General features: G+C 40.9%; 1 protein-coding gene across 1 annotated transcript in view; it reads left to right on the forward strand.

Moving 5' to 3' along the window:
* The window catches only part of pde11a (phosphodiesterase 11a), a 68,590-nt gene that overhangs the window by 20,845 nt on the left and 31,987 nt on the right, over positions 1 to 15,758 (forward strand). The window contains exons 8-13 of the mRNA XM_088352906.1: positions 2,316 to 2,383; positions 2,457 to 2,549; positions 2,736 to 2,786; positions 8,078 to 8,224; positions 10,790 to 10,897; positions 14,775 to 14,884. Coding sequence (XP_088209032.1) covers positions 2,316 to 2,383; positions 2,457 to 2,549; positions 2,736 to 2,786; positions 8,078 to 8,224; positions 10,790 to 10,897; positions 14,775 to 14,884 — 577 coding nt within the window. The remainder of the gene's footprint in view (positions 1 to 2,315; positions 2,384 to 2,456; positions 2,550 to 2,735; positions 2,787 to 8,077; positions 8,225 to 10,789; positions 10,898 to 14,774; positions 14,885 to 15,758) is intronic.

The raw sequence follows: 15,758 nt of genomic DNA on the forward strand, positions 1-15,758 counted from the left end.
GATGGCGGTTTCGGGGACGGAAAAGCGGGTCAGTAGCCGGGACAGGAGAGCCAAAACGGGGTCGGGGTCGGAAGCGAGTCGTAAGCCAGAATGGGAGAGAAAACATGGTCGGGGACAAAAAGAGGTCAAAAGCCGGGACTGAATAGTAGAGGTGGTCAGGATCAAACACAGGTTGAAGCCGGGGAATGGACGGAAGCAAAAAACGGGATTGGTGGGAGTCAGGGTCGAAAAGCGCTTGCCTATAGTTAACTGAGGTTTGCAGACGGACTGACAAAAGGGGACAGACAGGACTGGGTACAGGTACTGATCAGGAGCCAATCAGAGTCCGCGGCACAGCTGAATCATGATCGAATATGCTTGTTTTTAACGCTAGTGATACTTCTGTTGTTGTTTTGTAGTATAACCTTTCAACATCTTTGAAAATTGATCGTAAGTCTTATATCAAGAATCAAACACTTTTGCGCTCTGATTGCAATTTTTAATTGAGAATTGTGCTACACAGGGACGAGTAAACAAGGATTGAAGGATTATTTCAGGACATCTGGCAGACACACCAAGTATATGAAAGAATATTTCATAGTCTTGAAATCTGGCAGACACACGGAGTGTATGAAAGACTATTTTATATTCTTAAAGCTTGATTTTTGCAGCGTTGTTCAAAATGCTTTTCCCCATTTGTTTCTTTTGGCCACATTCCCCTTTTAGTCATTTGCTATGATGTCATAGTATATTATCTATTCATTATTATCATTTCACCCACAATGAATCCTGTTGTAACCTCTGCTGTGCATCTTAATGAAATCATTGCTTTGGCAAATCTGGCTTTGGCTGTATGATATTAAGTGTTGAATAAGTCTTCAGCCTTGGTTCTCAGACACTAGCAATATGTATCAATGAAATATTAATGTGGACTATTTTCTGCTTTAATTAGAGACTGTGAAAAGCGAGTCAAATGAACCAAAGGCTTCTGTCCCACTGTGTTATTGTTGACGCCAATAAATGCAATAGTCCTTTTATGCACTGTGCAATCTTGTAGTCAACAGTCTCAACAGACTTTTATGCAAAACGTGATCTTGAACGACGATCAACTTATTTTGAGGGTTACCCAAATTCATTTTGCTTTTGTTTTTGATCTCTTCAGAATATAATTAGCGGTATTAGGCCAGGATCATAGATTTACCATATTTTCCAGACTATAAACAGTGTCTGAAACTCATGACAAAAAGTGACCGGACACCAGGGCAGACAACTCTGAAAAGTTGCCTGCCCAGCCATAAAGTTGCCTGCCCCATTTTTCACAACGTGAAACACAATAGGATGACTCATCACAAAAAAAACATTGTATTAAGGATTGATAATCAGAATATATAACAGAACAACACTTTAAAATTAAGTTTATTATAAATCAACTTATAACATTCATAGTATGTATATGACATCGCTGTTTTCCATCTGCCATCAGCATGTACCTGTATTTACTCATCTTCATTCATGCAATGTTTGCGTTGCGTCGTCTGCTACAAGCCACGTGAACTCTTCTTTCCACGATGCTTTTAATGTACGTTTACGTTTTGTAGCGTCATCAATTTTGTTAACTTCTTTTGAATCTTTCTTCTGGGGCTGAGGTTTTGGCTAGATTCCTAACCACTTATCCATTTTTCTTGTGTTCTCTATGCATCTACTTTGGAAAACGATATGCAAATGCACGACCTTATAATGCTCGGGAAAGTACAGAACCATGAAGTTATTCGATGCAGGCTTGTGATTGGCTGCCGAGTATGCAAATTGCTAAACGGACCGAAATTCTGAAATTTCCAAACCGGACTAAGTTTTTCAAATCGGAATAAAGCAAACATTTTATTTGAAAAAAAAAGCTTTCTGTTTTTTTTTTCTTGAAAAAGTTGTCGGTCACCCAGGCGGAAACCTTTTTTTAAGTTTTACGCCAAACGTAAAAGATGTTACTTCAGACACTGCTATAAATCATGTCTTTATTTCATGGTGGGGCCAGGGTTGCACCTAAATTTACACATTGTTACCGGTATATCATTTCACTTGTTATTTTCACACTACACTATAAGAGGGCGATTGAGGCTCTGTGTTCTTAATTCTAACATTGGTAAAAAAACAGCTAAAAAGTGATTTATGTTACAGACACAGCTTTCTAACAGGAGACGGTTATATTGTCCCCCAAGAAATGCGACATATTTAAGTGCGACGTATATGTTTTTTTATATATTTTATAGCTGTTGCAACTTGAATTCCAGAGCAACTTGTAGTCTGGAAAAATATGGTAATCCTCGGCCTTGTTCAAACAGGTGTTGCTCAAGTGCTGAATCGCCTCGATGGAAAACCATTTGATGATGCAGACCAGCGTCTCTTCGAGGTATTCATCATTTGAGTCATTTAACTCCGTCTGTAATGGGAGCTGATTTGATATTATGCTTTATTTTTCTTAGGCCTTTGTGATCTTTTGTGGACTGGGCATCAACAACACCATCATGTACGACCAGGTGAAGAAGTCTTGGGCCAAGCAATCCGTGGCCCTCGATGTAAGAAATGGACCATCAAAAGAATTGTTTATTCACCCAAAAGAGAGGGGATTACATTATTAATAAAATTCAAGTCGGAAGGAGTTGACTGACCAAATAATCAGCTCTTCTTGAGCTATGTTATTCTCAGCTTTTCAATTTATGTTAGTAAACTGTATCTGTGTCTTTGGTTTCCATATGTTTTAGGTTCTTTCTTACCACGCTACTTGCTCCAAGACTGAGGTTGACAAATTCAAGGTAAATCTTGTTTACTTAAATAGCGTTGCAGGGACACTGAAAAAACAAACCTTTTACATTTGTTTGGCCATCAACCTAAAAAGCAAATGCGAGATGGCGTTCTTAACATTTTCCTACAAAGGTCCTCCAAAGTTAAAGGACATGGCTGGAAGCGCATGTTTTGGTATACTGAGTATATATCTTTCTGCATGTTTTAATTTGTTTATCTCCTGCTCAGTCAGATAATGAAAACAAGACCGGGATGTTGAACCTTGCTTGTGACAGTGTAGCCTGTTATATTTTTAACAAGACGACGGTGCTGCACACATGAACTCATCAGCCTTTCCAGAGCGATTCCTATTTACATTTTTTTACCTTTGTTAAATTTGACATGATCTTTAAAATGGGCACTATTCTAAACTTCGTTGGTAAGGTATTTCTAGTTTTTGTAGGTATTCTGATGGCCTAGTTTATTTTCAAATTCACTCTCATAACGAGAGTATTTCTGTCACGGCCAGAACGGAATCAGGATCCAATTGCGTAACGTTTACCAACAGTTTTATTGAAAGAAAGAGGAAGGGTTCCGCCCACGGTCCGGTGTTCGCTGGATGCGGGAAGCAAGTCGCTCTAGCACTCGGATTGTGATCCAAATACGGAAGAGGATCTTCCGTAGCGAGCGATGGCGGTGTCAGGGACGGAAAAACAGTTCGGTAGCTGGGACAGGGAGAGCAAAAACGTGGTCGGGGTCAGAAACGAGTCGTAAGCCAGGACGGGAGAGTAGACGTAGTCGGGATCAAAAATAGATCGTAAGCTGGGACGGGGGAGCAGACGTGGTCTGGATCAAAACAGGTCGTTGCCGGAGACAAATAAGAGCAAAAACGGGAGAGGCGGGAGTCAGGGTCAAAAAAGGCTTGCCTTGTATCAACAGAGGTTCGCAGACAGACTGACAACAGGAGAGTGACAGGAGTGGGTTTAAATAGGGACTGGGAGCCAATCAGAGCCAAATAAGCGGGTACAGGTGATTCACATCGGTAATCATGCCAATTTCCACATGTTCCCCAAAAAATCACGAGGGTATTTTATGCATTAGTTACAGAATTTGGACATTATTCTGAAAGTCAGGGGTGTCAAACTCATTTTAACTCGGGGGCCACACGATAGAACAAAGTAGACTAGTAGATTAAAGAGAAAGAAAAAGAGATAAAGAAATAAGAGAAAGAAGGAGGGAAAAGGAGAGAGGGCGGGACAAAGAAAGAAAAAGACAGAGAGGGAGAGAGCGTGAGAAACAAAAGATAAAAAGTCGTGAGAGAGGGGGAAAAGAAAGGAAGAGGAAGAAAGAAATCCAAAGAGAAATAGAAAGAGAGAAGGAGAGAAAAGAAAATGTGAAGGGTATGAAGAGAGAAAGAGAAAAGAGAGAAAAGGAAAAAGGGAAGTTAGAGCAAAAGAGGTTAAAAGACAAAGAGAGAGAAAGAGACAAAGAGCAACAAAGGAAGAGAAGAAGAGAGACACAGAGAGTGAAAGAGACAGAGACAGAGTGGGAGAAAAGGGGTGGAAAAGAAAGAGAGAGAGAGAGAGAGAGAGAGAGAGAGAGAGAGAGAGAGAGAGAGAGCGCGAGAGAGAGAGAGAGAAATAAATACAAATACAGTGTCTTTGAGAGGGGCACCTGGCTTTGGCAACATCAAGTTGACATACTTCAACCTGCAGCTTGTTTTTCTCTTGCGCTTCTCTGAGTGTTGTCTCGCGGGCCGGATTCAATCCCTTGGCGGGCCTGATTTGGCCCGCGGGCCGCCTGTTTGACACCTGCGCTGTAAGTAATAGACGGTAAAACGCATTTAAATATTTGGTGCTGCCTTTACTTTTTAAAGAGTTGATCAAACTTTGCATTAATCAAACAAGGGTTAAAGACAGGAGTAAATACAGGTTGGAATCACTTTAGTGCAACATTACTTATTTATTATTTCTACTTCTGGTGTATGCCCGATTACCGTACTCTAAAATTAGGTCAAGGATGCCAACACTACCCTTCAAATATAACGACCCCTTTAGCCATGATTTTTCTAATGCCCAGTGTTTACTAATGCAAACTTACACCCGTTTAGAGGCTGATGAAATTAAAGCTGTGAGTATATTTCAAACAATGCTACTATCCTACCAGTCCATACTGGAAAATACAACATATTTCCTAGAAACTAGACAAAAAAGTCAATATTTTATCACGCAGCAACTAGTAGACAATTTCTTTCTTCATGCCTCATAAAATCTGAAAAGGCAGTTTACATTTTTAATTAGCTTGACATTTCTGAAATATACATATGACCCATTTTCCTGTATTTCCAAGTGAATGATTCTCCCATGTGACCATTACAGCAAAATAAGACCCCATCATAAAAAAAAGAAAAAAAATCCCCCTGCGCCTGTGTGCTCTCTCCAGCAATGTGCTCTGCATCATCAACCCCCCTCAGCCCCAACCTAACCGCAACCCCCACCACAACCCCCCTTCTTTCATAACTGCTCTACATATGGATCCTTATTGAGTGTGCCTATCTGCAAGAGCCAGCGGTGTCGGTAAATAGACCTGTCTGACATTTGTGAAAATCTGAAGACGTGAATTAAGACAGAGGTCAATGCACACCTGAGTACCGAGCATCAATGCAGACATTATGACAAAGTAATAATAATGCACACTAACATACAGAGTGTATTACAACAATGAAAAACCTGTGTTGGACAACCAAAATTATGTGCCGGTGAAGCAGTATTAAATGGCAGGTACTAGATAGTGAGCAAAGCCAAGGAACCTCTTATTAGACTATAAAGTGCTGGGCACGTAACTGAAAAAAATGTACTTAGTTACAGTTACTCAATACCCCATTATAAAAGTAATTACCGTAAATTCCGGACTATAGAGCGCACCTGATTATAAGCCGCACCCACCACATTTCGGGAGGAAAACCGATTTTGTACATACACAGGCCGCACCTGTATATTAGCCGCATGCGCCCGCATTGAAAAAATGCAACACAAACACAAAATTAACCCATACCCGACACAGTCCAATAATCACAGCTGGCAAAATGGATGAAAAACGATACCGGTACTTAAAATTTGATGCAGACCTGCAGAGTCTGGGTGCCCGTTGAAAGTAATCCAAGGAAAAAAGTGTATATTTCCAAAGGTAAGGGTGGGAAAAGCTATTGTCGGCCGCGTCCACAAATACGACTCACCTTTACTCAACTTCCCATCAGCCCGCATTTGCCCCGCCCCTTCTTTCTCATTTGCTCGTGGAAAACATATCAGACTAAGTTTCTAAAATAAATACATTACAAAAATATACAGTTTCAAATACATATTATACATGGTTACACATATTTGCAAAGAAAGACGGTACACCGAGAGAGTTTTCAAAGCTTTAATAATAATATTATAACTTTCATCCCAAACCGTGCCTGTGAAGGGTAGCAAAACGCTACTAGCAACACGCTCGCGACACAGTGAACAGGTCTGTTAAAAAAATATACCGCACACGTGGGAACCACGGTAAACCGTCCACATCTTCCTCCATATAACTGACGTCATTAAGGTCGTCTTCCTTCTATTTGGGAAAGAGATTTTATCATATAGACGTCGTCCCTCGCTCCCTTTTTCAAAAACACGCTCGCAACACGCTCGTCATAAATTGGCCGCATCACTGAATAAGCCGCAGGGTTGAAAGTTTGGGGAAAAAGTAGCGGTTTATAGTCCGGAATTTACGGTAAATTACTCCCCAGATTACTGAGACCAAAAAGTAGCGCGTTTCTCTGAAATTAACTATCTAGTTACAAATCACCATATATACTCGCAGCCGACCCCCTAAAACTCCCTAAAAATAATAACATAATGAAAAGGAAATTAAACTTGAGAGCTCGCAACCTAACAGCTGGGAAACTCCATATCCATTTTGTCTTTTGTCTTGAAACCATTCGGGGATTTCCTCCATTTTTGGGTATTGTCAAAGACGTTTTCCTTTCCCTCCAGGCATTGTGTATTGCAAAAAAAAAAATTGTAAATAAAAAGACTGAAATTCAGCACTTTTTTACGTTAATTCTGTGCTCACTACTCACGTTTGCTCCATGGATTTCTCGATAGTTTGTTGTTCCTTTGTAAACCACGCCTCCCTCGCCATGCGTTGCCTACCATTCGCCACTGGTGACGCACAGCCAAATTTTCCTCTATAATTTTAAATATGGCTTTGATGCGAGTCTATATGGTAGAGAGAATATCAGAATATTAGTAGGGAGAAATTACTGGTTCTCACACTCCTTGAGACGGCGCCACTGTAACTGTATTCAGCTTTTTTTTGTAACTAGTAGGGAACTACCCTCTCAAGTACAGCAATTAGTGCTGGCGAAATTGCGAGTTGTATGTTACATAAGTCGACGATCAGCAGGTTTTATGATTTATGAACTGTTTTGAAAATGCAGGGAAGTAATGCACCATGTTGTAACGTCAGTTGATTTGCAAAATGTTATTAATAGTGCGTTACATTACTTAGCCTAAACTAAAGCTTAAATTCTTAGAATTCAAGGCATGCTGACCATCATCACAAAAACATCCCGATCAGTCTGAAACAAGATACCCAAAAACTATCAAGGCAGCGCAACTCACCCAAAAGTGCTGGGAACTTGTACTCCTGACACGTTTTCCTGCAAGTATGATGTGGTTACATTCACGCAAGTCCAGTGAATCCAACTATGTAAACTATTTACTCCAAAACACACGATAATGCAGACGAATGAAAAAAAAACCTGCTCTGGACCGTCAACAGCAACTGTGGTTGGGCCTAAATGGCAGAGAGAGATGCTTTCTATTGCCAACAAAGTTGGACCTCATCACATGCTCAAGTAGGGTAAAATGAGCCATATTTGTGTGTCCTAATAATGTCCACATGATGTTGATAATTGCATTCCAAGAACGTGTTACTCCGAACGCTGATTATGACATCATTATATTAGTATTACCAATCGCTTACAAAATGTATTCCAACAATGAAAAGTTATGTGCTTGCCAAGCTGCGTTAAATGATTGTAGGCAGTAAGCGGAGCCAAGAAAGCTCTTCTTAGTCCACAGTTGACTATAAATATGCTTAATTGGGATTGTTTATCCAAAAGGCTTGACTAATGATGTCACATTTTGCATCTAATCAGCTGTAAAAGTACACAGTGCAATCTGGTTTTAGGGCTTCCTCATTAACTACGAACCCTGGCGCTGCATCCAGCAACCTCAGTGATCTTTTAAACTCGTTCCCTTCATCCTTCTCCCTTTCTGCCCTGCAGGCCGCCAACATCCCCCTGGTGTGCGAGCTGGGAATTGATAAGCTCTCCTTTGACGACTTTTCCCTGGATGTGGACGCCATGATCACGGCCGCGTTGAGGATGTTCATAGAGCTGGGAATGGTTCCAAAGTTCAAGATTGACTATGAGGTGAAGACAGGTTTATAAATTGACAGTTTTCCTAAAGCAGTGGTTCTGACTTGTCTGACCTCAGGAACAACCATCCCACCCTAATTACAAGAACGACAATACACTTTTAGTCGTTTGGATGGTTTTTGAGTTCTTCCTATTGCTATAAACTACAGACTATTATTGCATCATCCCCTGATCTAAAACCTACATGAGGGCAATGGAAAGATTGAGCAGTCAACATAGAGATAGAAGGCATTCACATTTGAAAAAAAACACAAATACTGAGTAAAACCAAAACGACATGTCAGAACCAGAACGGAGACAGGCCCCACTAGCGTTGAAAGAGAAAGGGTTGCGCCCACGATCCGGTGATTGCTGGACGCGGGAAGCAGGTCGCTCTGAAAGCGGAGGTGGATCTCCCGTGGCGTTCCGATGGCGGTGATGGGAACGGAAAAACGGGGCAGTAGGAGAGCAAAAACGTGGTCAGAAGCGAGTCTTGAGCCAGGAAAGGAGAGTAGAGGTGGTCGGGGACAAAAAGAGGTCGAAAGCCGGGACGGGAGAGTAGACATGGTCAGGATCAAAAACGGGTCGAAGCCCGGAGAAAAACAAGAGCAAAAAAACAGGTGGGAATCAGGGTCGAAAAAGGCTTGCATTGTGTTAACTGAGGTTCGCAGACGGACTGACAAAAGGGGACTAATAGGAGTGGGTTTGAATAGGGAGAGGGAGCAAATCAAAGTCCGAGGCAGTTAGCGCCAAAGGAGCGGGCACAGGTGAAGCACATCGGTAATCATGACACGACTTGAAGTAAAAATATTCCCTTTAAAGGGACAGTGTATATTACTTAGCGACTGCCAGTGGGGAAAAAAGACGTAATTCTTAAAAAAAAAAAAAAACAATACTGATCTAAATGATGAGCAAAAATCTATGTATTTCGTATAAACTTATATTTTTCTTAATGACTTAATGTTTTTAAGATTTGCTTGACAGATACTGAATCTTGCTGTGACGGGTTGGTGGGTTGATTTGTTGGTTGGAACCCTTAACCATTAGGGCCATAGAGGCACCATTTCCTGTGGTGTGTCTTGGGCAAGTACAGCCTGGTGGCGGCCATCTCTCTCCAGGCCAACATACACCAGGGACCTTTTGTGTGACAGGCGAATGTGTTAACCACTGGACTACGTGAACATACCGAATAAGAAAAGGAAAGGCAAAAAATGAGAAGGACAATTATGCAGTTTGGTCACTTTGTGTCTCGGTAGTTTGTATTCTTACTTTGTCAGGACCAGAACGGAAACAGGACCCACTGGCGTAACGTTTACCACAAGTTTTATTGAAGAAACGAGGATGGTGTGCGCCAACGATCTGGTGTTCTCTCGTACTCGGCTTGTGATCTAAATACGGAAGTGGATCTTCCGTAGCGAGTGATGGCGATGGCGGCGTCAGGGGTGGAAAACTGGTCGGTAGCTAGAACTGGGAGAGCAAGACGTGGTCGGGGTCAGAAACTAGTTCTAAGCCGGGACGGGAGAGCAGACGTGGCCGCGATCAAAAACGGATCGTAATTTGGGACGGGAGAGCAGACGTGGTCGAGATCAAAGCAGGTCGTAGTGGGAGACAACGGGAGGAAAAACGGGACAGACTTGAGTCAGGGTCGAAAAAGGGCTTGCCGTGTAAAAACAGAGATTCGCAGACGGACTGACCAAAGGGAGTGGGTCTAAACAGCGACTGGGAGCCAATCAGAGTCCGAGGCAGTTGGCGCCAAAGGAGTGGGCATAGGTGACTTGCATCAGTAATCATGACTTATGTTTTTGAGCACTCGTTTTCCGCTGCACTACACAATAAAACGGCATCTAGTGGTCAAATAATACTCTCCTTAATGCTCTAATAGCTGCATTTTAGTGAACCAAAATTTCTCTTTAATATGATCAAACCCATTTTTTAGATATTCTCCGCTGCATTTGCATTTGATCAACATATGTGAACGAAAAAACTGGGCTTTTTCTGCTGTGTGAAAAAGCGGCTGTCAACTCACATTGAGCATCTATTGTCAAGGAGTATAAATGACAATCTGTTATTTCTTTCTTTTCTTAGCATTATTTTGCCGAGGCAAAGTCTTGCGACCCACTGAAAACAGCTTCGTGACCCAAGAGGGTCAGGGACCCACCAGTTGAGGAACACTGTCCTAAAGACATATTTATTAATTTTCGAATGCTTCCTCATTATGTGTAGTTTTCTATTCTAAGATCCAACTGGGGGTGGTATTAAGAGATAGATTGAGTTGAATTTAAAATGATAAATGGTCTGCATTTATATAGCGCTTTTCAAGTCAATGAAGACCTCCCAAAGCGCTTTACAATGTGCTTCACACTTACCCATTCACACACACACCAATAGGGAGTCAGCCATGCAAGGCGCCTACCTGCTTATTGGGGGCATTAGGGATTCAGTGTCTTGCCCAAGGACACTTTGACATGTAACTCAGAGGAGCCGGGAATCGAACCTGCGACCTCTTGATCCCAAGACGAAATGTGGGGTAGGTCTCCACTCAAAAGTCACTTATCTTTTCCCTTCAATGCATTCTTTCAGACGCTGTGCCGATGGCTGCTGACCGTGAGGAAAAACTACAGGATGGTTCTCTACCACAATTGGAGACACGCCTTCAATGTTTGCCAGTGCATGTTTGCCATGCTCACGGTAGGAAGACGCCGGTCATTTGGAGCTTATCCTCTTTAGCAGAGACGAACAGAACATTATGGAGGACTGAAAATGCTTAAAAAAATAACAAATAATATATTAACAAATAAATACATGAAAAATAGTGAGAAGAAAAACTGAACTATATTGAAATATGATTCGGAAATGATGTTATTAATAGTACGTTACAGTACTTAGCCTCAACTAAAGCTCAACCTCTTGGGATTCAAGAGCTTTTAGTTTTAAAAATTAAATAGCATAATTGTCAAGACCAGAACAGAGACAGGACCCACTTGCGTTGCGTTTCTCACAAATTTTATTGGAAGAAAGACAAAGGGTTGCGCCCATGATCTGGTGATTGCTGGACACGGGAAGCAGGTCGCTCTGAACGCGGAAGTGGATCTTCCGTGACGAGCGATGGCGTGTCGGGAACGGAAAAACAGGTCAGTAGCTGGGACAGGAGAGCAAAAATGTGAGCGGGGTCGTAAGCGAGTCGTAAGCCAGGAAAGGAGAGTAGATGTGGTCGGGGACAAAAGAGGTCGAAAGCAGGGACGGGAGAGTAGTCGTGGTCAGGATGAAAAACAGGTCCAAGCCGGGGGATAGACAGGAGCAAAAAACAGGTGGGGGTCAGGGTTGAAAAAAGGCTTGCCTAGTGTTAACTGAGGTTCGCAGACGGACAGACAAAAGGGGACAGATATGATGAGGTTTAAATAGGGACAGAGAGCCAATAAGAGTCCGAGGCAGTTAGCGTCAAAGGAGCAGGCACAGGTGAAGCTTATCGGTAATCATGAAAATAATAAAGTAATACAAATTAAAATAAGATAAAGAATATGTGAATGTATACATTATACATAAATAAGTACAAGTAAGAGCGGCACGGCAGCTGAGTGGTAAGCACGTCAGCGGCAAAGTTCTGAGGTCATTGGATCGAATCCTTCTGTGCAGAGTCTGCATGTTCTCCTCATGCTTGCAAGTGTTCCTTCGGGCAATCCGGTTTCCTCCTACATTCCAAAATAACATGCATGTCAGGTTAATTGGCCGGTCCAAATTGTTCCTAGGTGAGATTGAGCGAGCAAATTGTATTTCCCTGTGTGCCCTGTGACTGGCTGGCATGGGCTGGGATGGGCTCCAGCACCCCAGGGACCCTACTGAGGATAAGCGGTGTAGATAATGGGATGGATGGATGGAAGTACAATCAGTAAAATAAATTAATAAAAAATAAAAAATATCTGCATTTCTTTTGTATTTTATTTTATATTTTTTATCTTTTCCTTAGTTGTAGTTGTTATTTTTACATTTATTTAATGATATATTGATGTTTTAATTTGAATTGATATAATTCCATTTGAGTTTCATTTTTGAATTAATATCTTCAATATTTTTTTATTTTATTTTGAAGGGGACAGACTTTTCCTTCTTCCTCGTGTTTGTATCAATATCCAGGTCAAATGAGACAGATCAAAATAAACTCTGGTGGAGCAGTTGCGTTCAGGATTTCAGTGGAGTAAAACAAATAAAACTGAATATTTCTGGCTTATCAGTACAGAACAAGGCTGTGATGATTTCATAAATTTGTGTTCAAATACCTGAGAATCATTTACGGATAAAAGGGGCGGATCATGGCTGTCATTGACAAAAAACACCAGTTCTTGGTCCAGACTGAAATTTGCAGTTTTCTTAAGTGTATTTTTTTCATTTATTTTTTGGGTGGTATTTTTAGTTTTCTTACCTTATGAATGCTCAAATTGGGACCAATAGAAAAGAATCGTGAGTTTTCCATGTCATAAAGTTGACATTATTCTATCTATAGCTCATGTGTTCAAATTACTGTAATCTCATATATATATATATATATATGTATATATATATATATATATATATATATATATATATATAAAATTTTAATGCACACTTTTCATTTAGATTATTTCATAAGATGACATTTTGCACAGAATTCTCCCGAGAACGGGTGATTAAATGGAAAGAAATGGAAGAAAAATGTGATTAATCTGTTATTGATCACTTTGTGAATTGGAACATACATATTTAATTTGCGCTGGGATTTCTAATGTAGCAGAGTAATATCTTTGTATTCAATATCTGCATAACTTCACAAAAGCTGAACTTTTCTGTTTATTGTACTGTTATACGAAAACACTTATAATAATGTTTTTCTAGCTAAATCTATCTCCTATTTTCTCTAAAGTTTTAGTTTTAAAAACTGAATTGCATAGCTCGACCTTTCACATGTAAATTATAATAAGAATGTACTAATATAAATACTCTTTTGTAGCATGTGCAATTCACATGAGCAATGTTATTTGGTGATATTACTTGAAAATTACAGTTTTAAAATATGTCAATGCTTCAGTTATCTCATTCGCAGGAAAAATGAATAAATAGATAAAAGATTGAATAAAAAAATACGACAGATACTTCACGCACCAACGAGGAACCTTTCAGCTGCCAAGATTTGAGCCGATTCTCCATTCAGTTAAAAAATAAAAGTACAACAAATGCTTTCCGCACCACAGAAATGTTTCAGACAGCCAAGACTCACGCCGATTGGCCAGTACCGATTGACTTGAGATTTCCGATGCCGATTGGACAATTCTTATCATAGAATCTTTTATACTGTACGGTCACTGGACGCCTGTTCTGCGTTCTTCTGCATCTCGCTGAGAAGAATTTTGCGTCCCACTCCTTTTGTCATTCCACCTAAATGATCTCTCTCTCTCTCTCTCTCTCTCTCTCTCTCTCTCTCTCTCTCTCTGTCTCTCTGTCTCTCTTTCTCTCTCTATCTCTCTCTCTGTCTCTCTCTCTGTCTCTCTCACTCACAGTCGGTTAGGTTTTTTATCAATGTCCACCCAATTAACATCGACTAATTTCAAATACGTACTGGGTTTCAATTCTCTCTCCCTTCCCCTCTCTCTCTCTCCCTCTCAGTCAGTTAGTTGGCAAGATCCTTTCATGAGGGCGGACCCCTATGCCCCCCGTAAAACATCGACTAATTTAAAATACTGTGTACCTTGAAGAATTAACCAGTTTTCTATGTGTTCTCTCTCTCTCTCTCTCTGTCACTCTGACTTTCTCTCTGTCTTTCTCTCTATTTCTCTCTCCTTCTCTTTCCCTCTCTCTCTCTCTCTCCCTATCTCCCTCATTCTCTTCTTCTCTCTCTCTCGCTGTCTTTCTCTCTCTGTCTCTCTCTTTCAATCCGTCCTCCTCTCCTTTTTTTCTCTCTCTTAAACTCTCCCTCTCTCTCTCAGACAGTAAGTCGGCAAGTCCCTTTCATGAAGGCGTGTCCCCCAAAAAACATGGAACTAGTTTAAAATACTGTATATCTTTAGGAATCAAGCAGTTTTATATGTGCTCTCTCTCTCTCTCTCTCTCTCTCTCTCTCTATTTCTCTCTCTCTCCCTTTCTCTCTCATTATTTCTTTCTCTCTATCTCTTTCTCCCTCTCGCTCTCTCTCTCTATCTGTGTGTGTTCATCTTTCTCCTTCTTTCTCTGTCTCTCTCTCAAACTCTCTCCCTCTTGGTCCCTCTCTCTCTGTCTCTCTATTTCAATCTCTCCTTCTCTCTCTCTCTCTCTCTCACAGTCGGTCTGCTTTAATGAAGGCCGCCCAAAAGGTGGTTACGGTCTCCATTAACCGTGAAAACCAAGGAATGTCTTATTTGTATAACCTGTAATAAAAAGAGTTATTGTTTCTTTAACTCTGTGACATTGTTTACCAGATCCCAAAATTTAGTCATGGTTTGGGGTGATGCTTTCTTCTTGTGTTTGTCCTACCTATTATGTTTCTTTCAGCTTGTTCCAATATGAGAATAAGAAACGCTGAGTGTGCATGTTTACATTTGTTTCCTCATCCTCCACTCAGACGGCCGGCTTCCAGGAGACTTTGACCGAAGTGGAGATCTTAGCGCTCATCGTGGGTTGCGTGTGTCACGACTTGGATCACCGGGGCACCAACAACGCCTTCCAGGCAAAGTAAGCATCTCAAATTTGCTCTGAAAGAACGCGCATCCTCCTACATGCTGTTTAGAGTGTATTGCTACCTGCGGCAGTCAGCAAGAGTCGAGTTGTGTAAGGCTTTCTTACGTAAGTGTCTAACTGTCGGGGATATTTCAATGAGCAGGAGAGATTTGTAGGTAATTGATTTATGTTTGCTTGTCTGGCTGTATTGTTAGCGTAAACCAGAGTTTTTTGGACTGGTGTGCCGAGCACAGTAGTGTGGCGCAGGAAATTGCTCATATTTTCCTTGCCATTGTTGAGTATATTTGCTTTCGACCAGTGATCAGCTGAGTAATTGTAATATTCATCAAACCAGTAGATGGCAGCAGATTGCCATTTTTTTTCACTGGGGGTTACCTTCCAGAAAAAAGCCGTGATAGGCAATATCTATGAAGTTGAAACCTCTTTTTTTAATCAAAATTAGTATCTAATGAAATGCTTTATGACACACTGGAACCAAAATACACATGTTTACAGGCTCAAGCATTTGTTTTAAGAATACAATTTCTGTATGAAAGGTTTTACTTTAATAAAAAAACATTCATACAGAAATTGTTAAAATGTTAAATCATTAAGTCAGGCAGGCTAGGCTTCTCTCTCGCCGGTTTTTCTTTCCTTTCTTTTTTTTTCCCTTCGTGGAGGATCTGCACAGTATGCACTTACTTCTACTCAAGTAATGATTAGTTAAAGAAAATGCTTACCAAACTGTCAGTTTAACTCCAAATCACCGAATCCAAAGAAAATTTCATCCTTGGTGTTGGGGTAAAGGACGCGCCGCTTCCTCCTCCCACCTCCCTCACGTCAGACGCCATTTCTGCTTCTTGCCAATAGCTTACAAGCTTTACAAATA

This window comes from Urocampus carinirostris, chromosome 14 (assembly GCF_059441175.1).
Source record: "Urocampus carinirostris isolate Australia breed hairy pipefish chromosome 14, RoL_Ucar_1.0, whole genome shotgun sequence".
Taxonomy (NCBI): Eukaryota; Metazoa; Chordata; class Actinopteri; order Syngnathiformes; family Syngnathidae; genus Urocampus; species Urocampus carinirostris.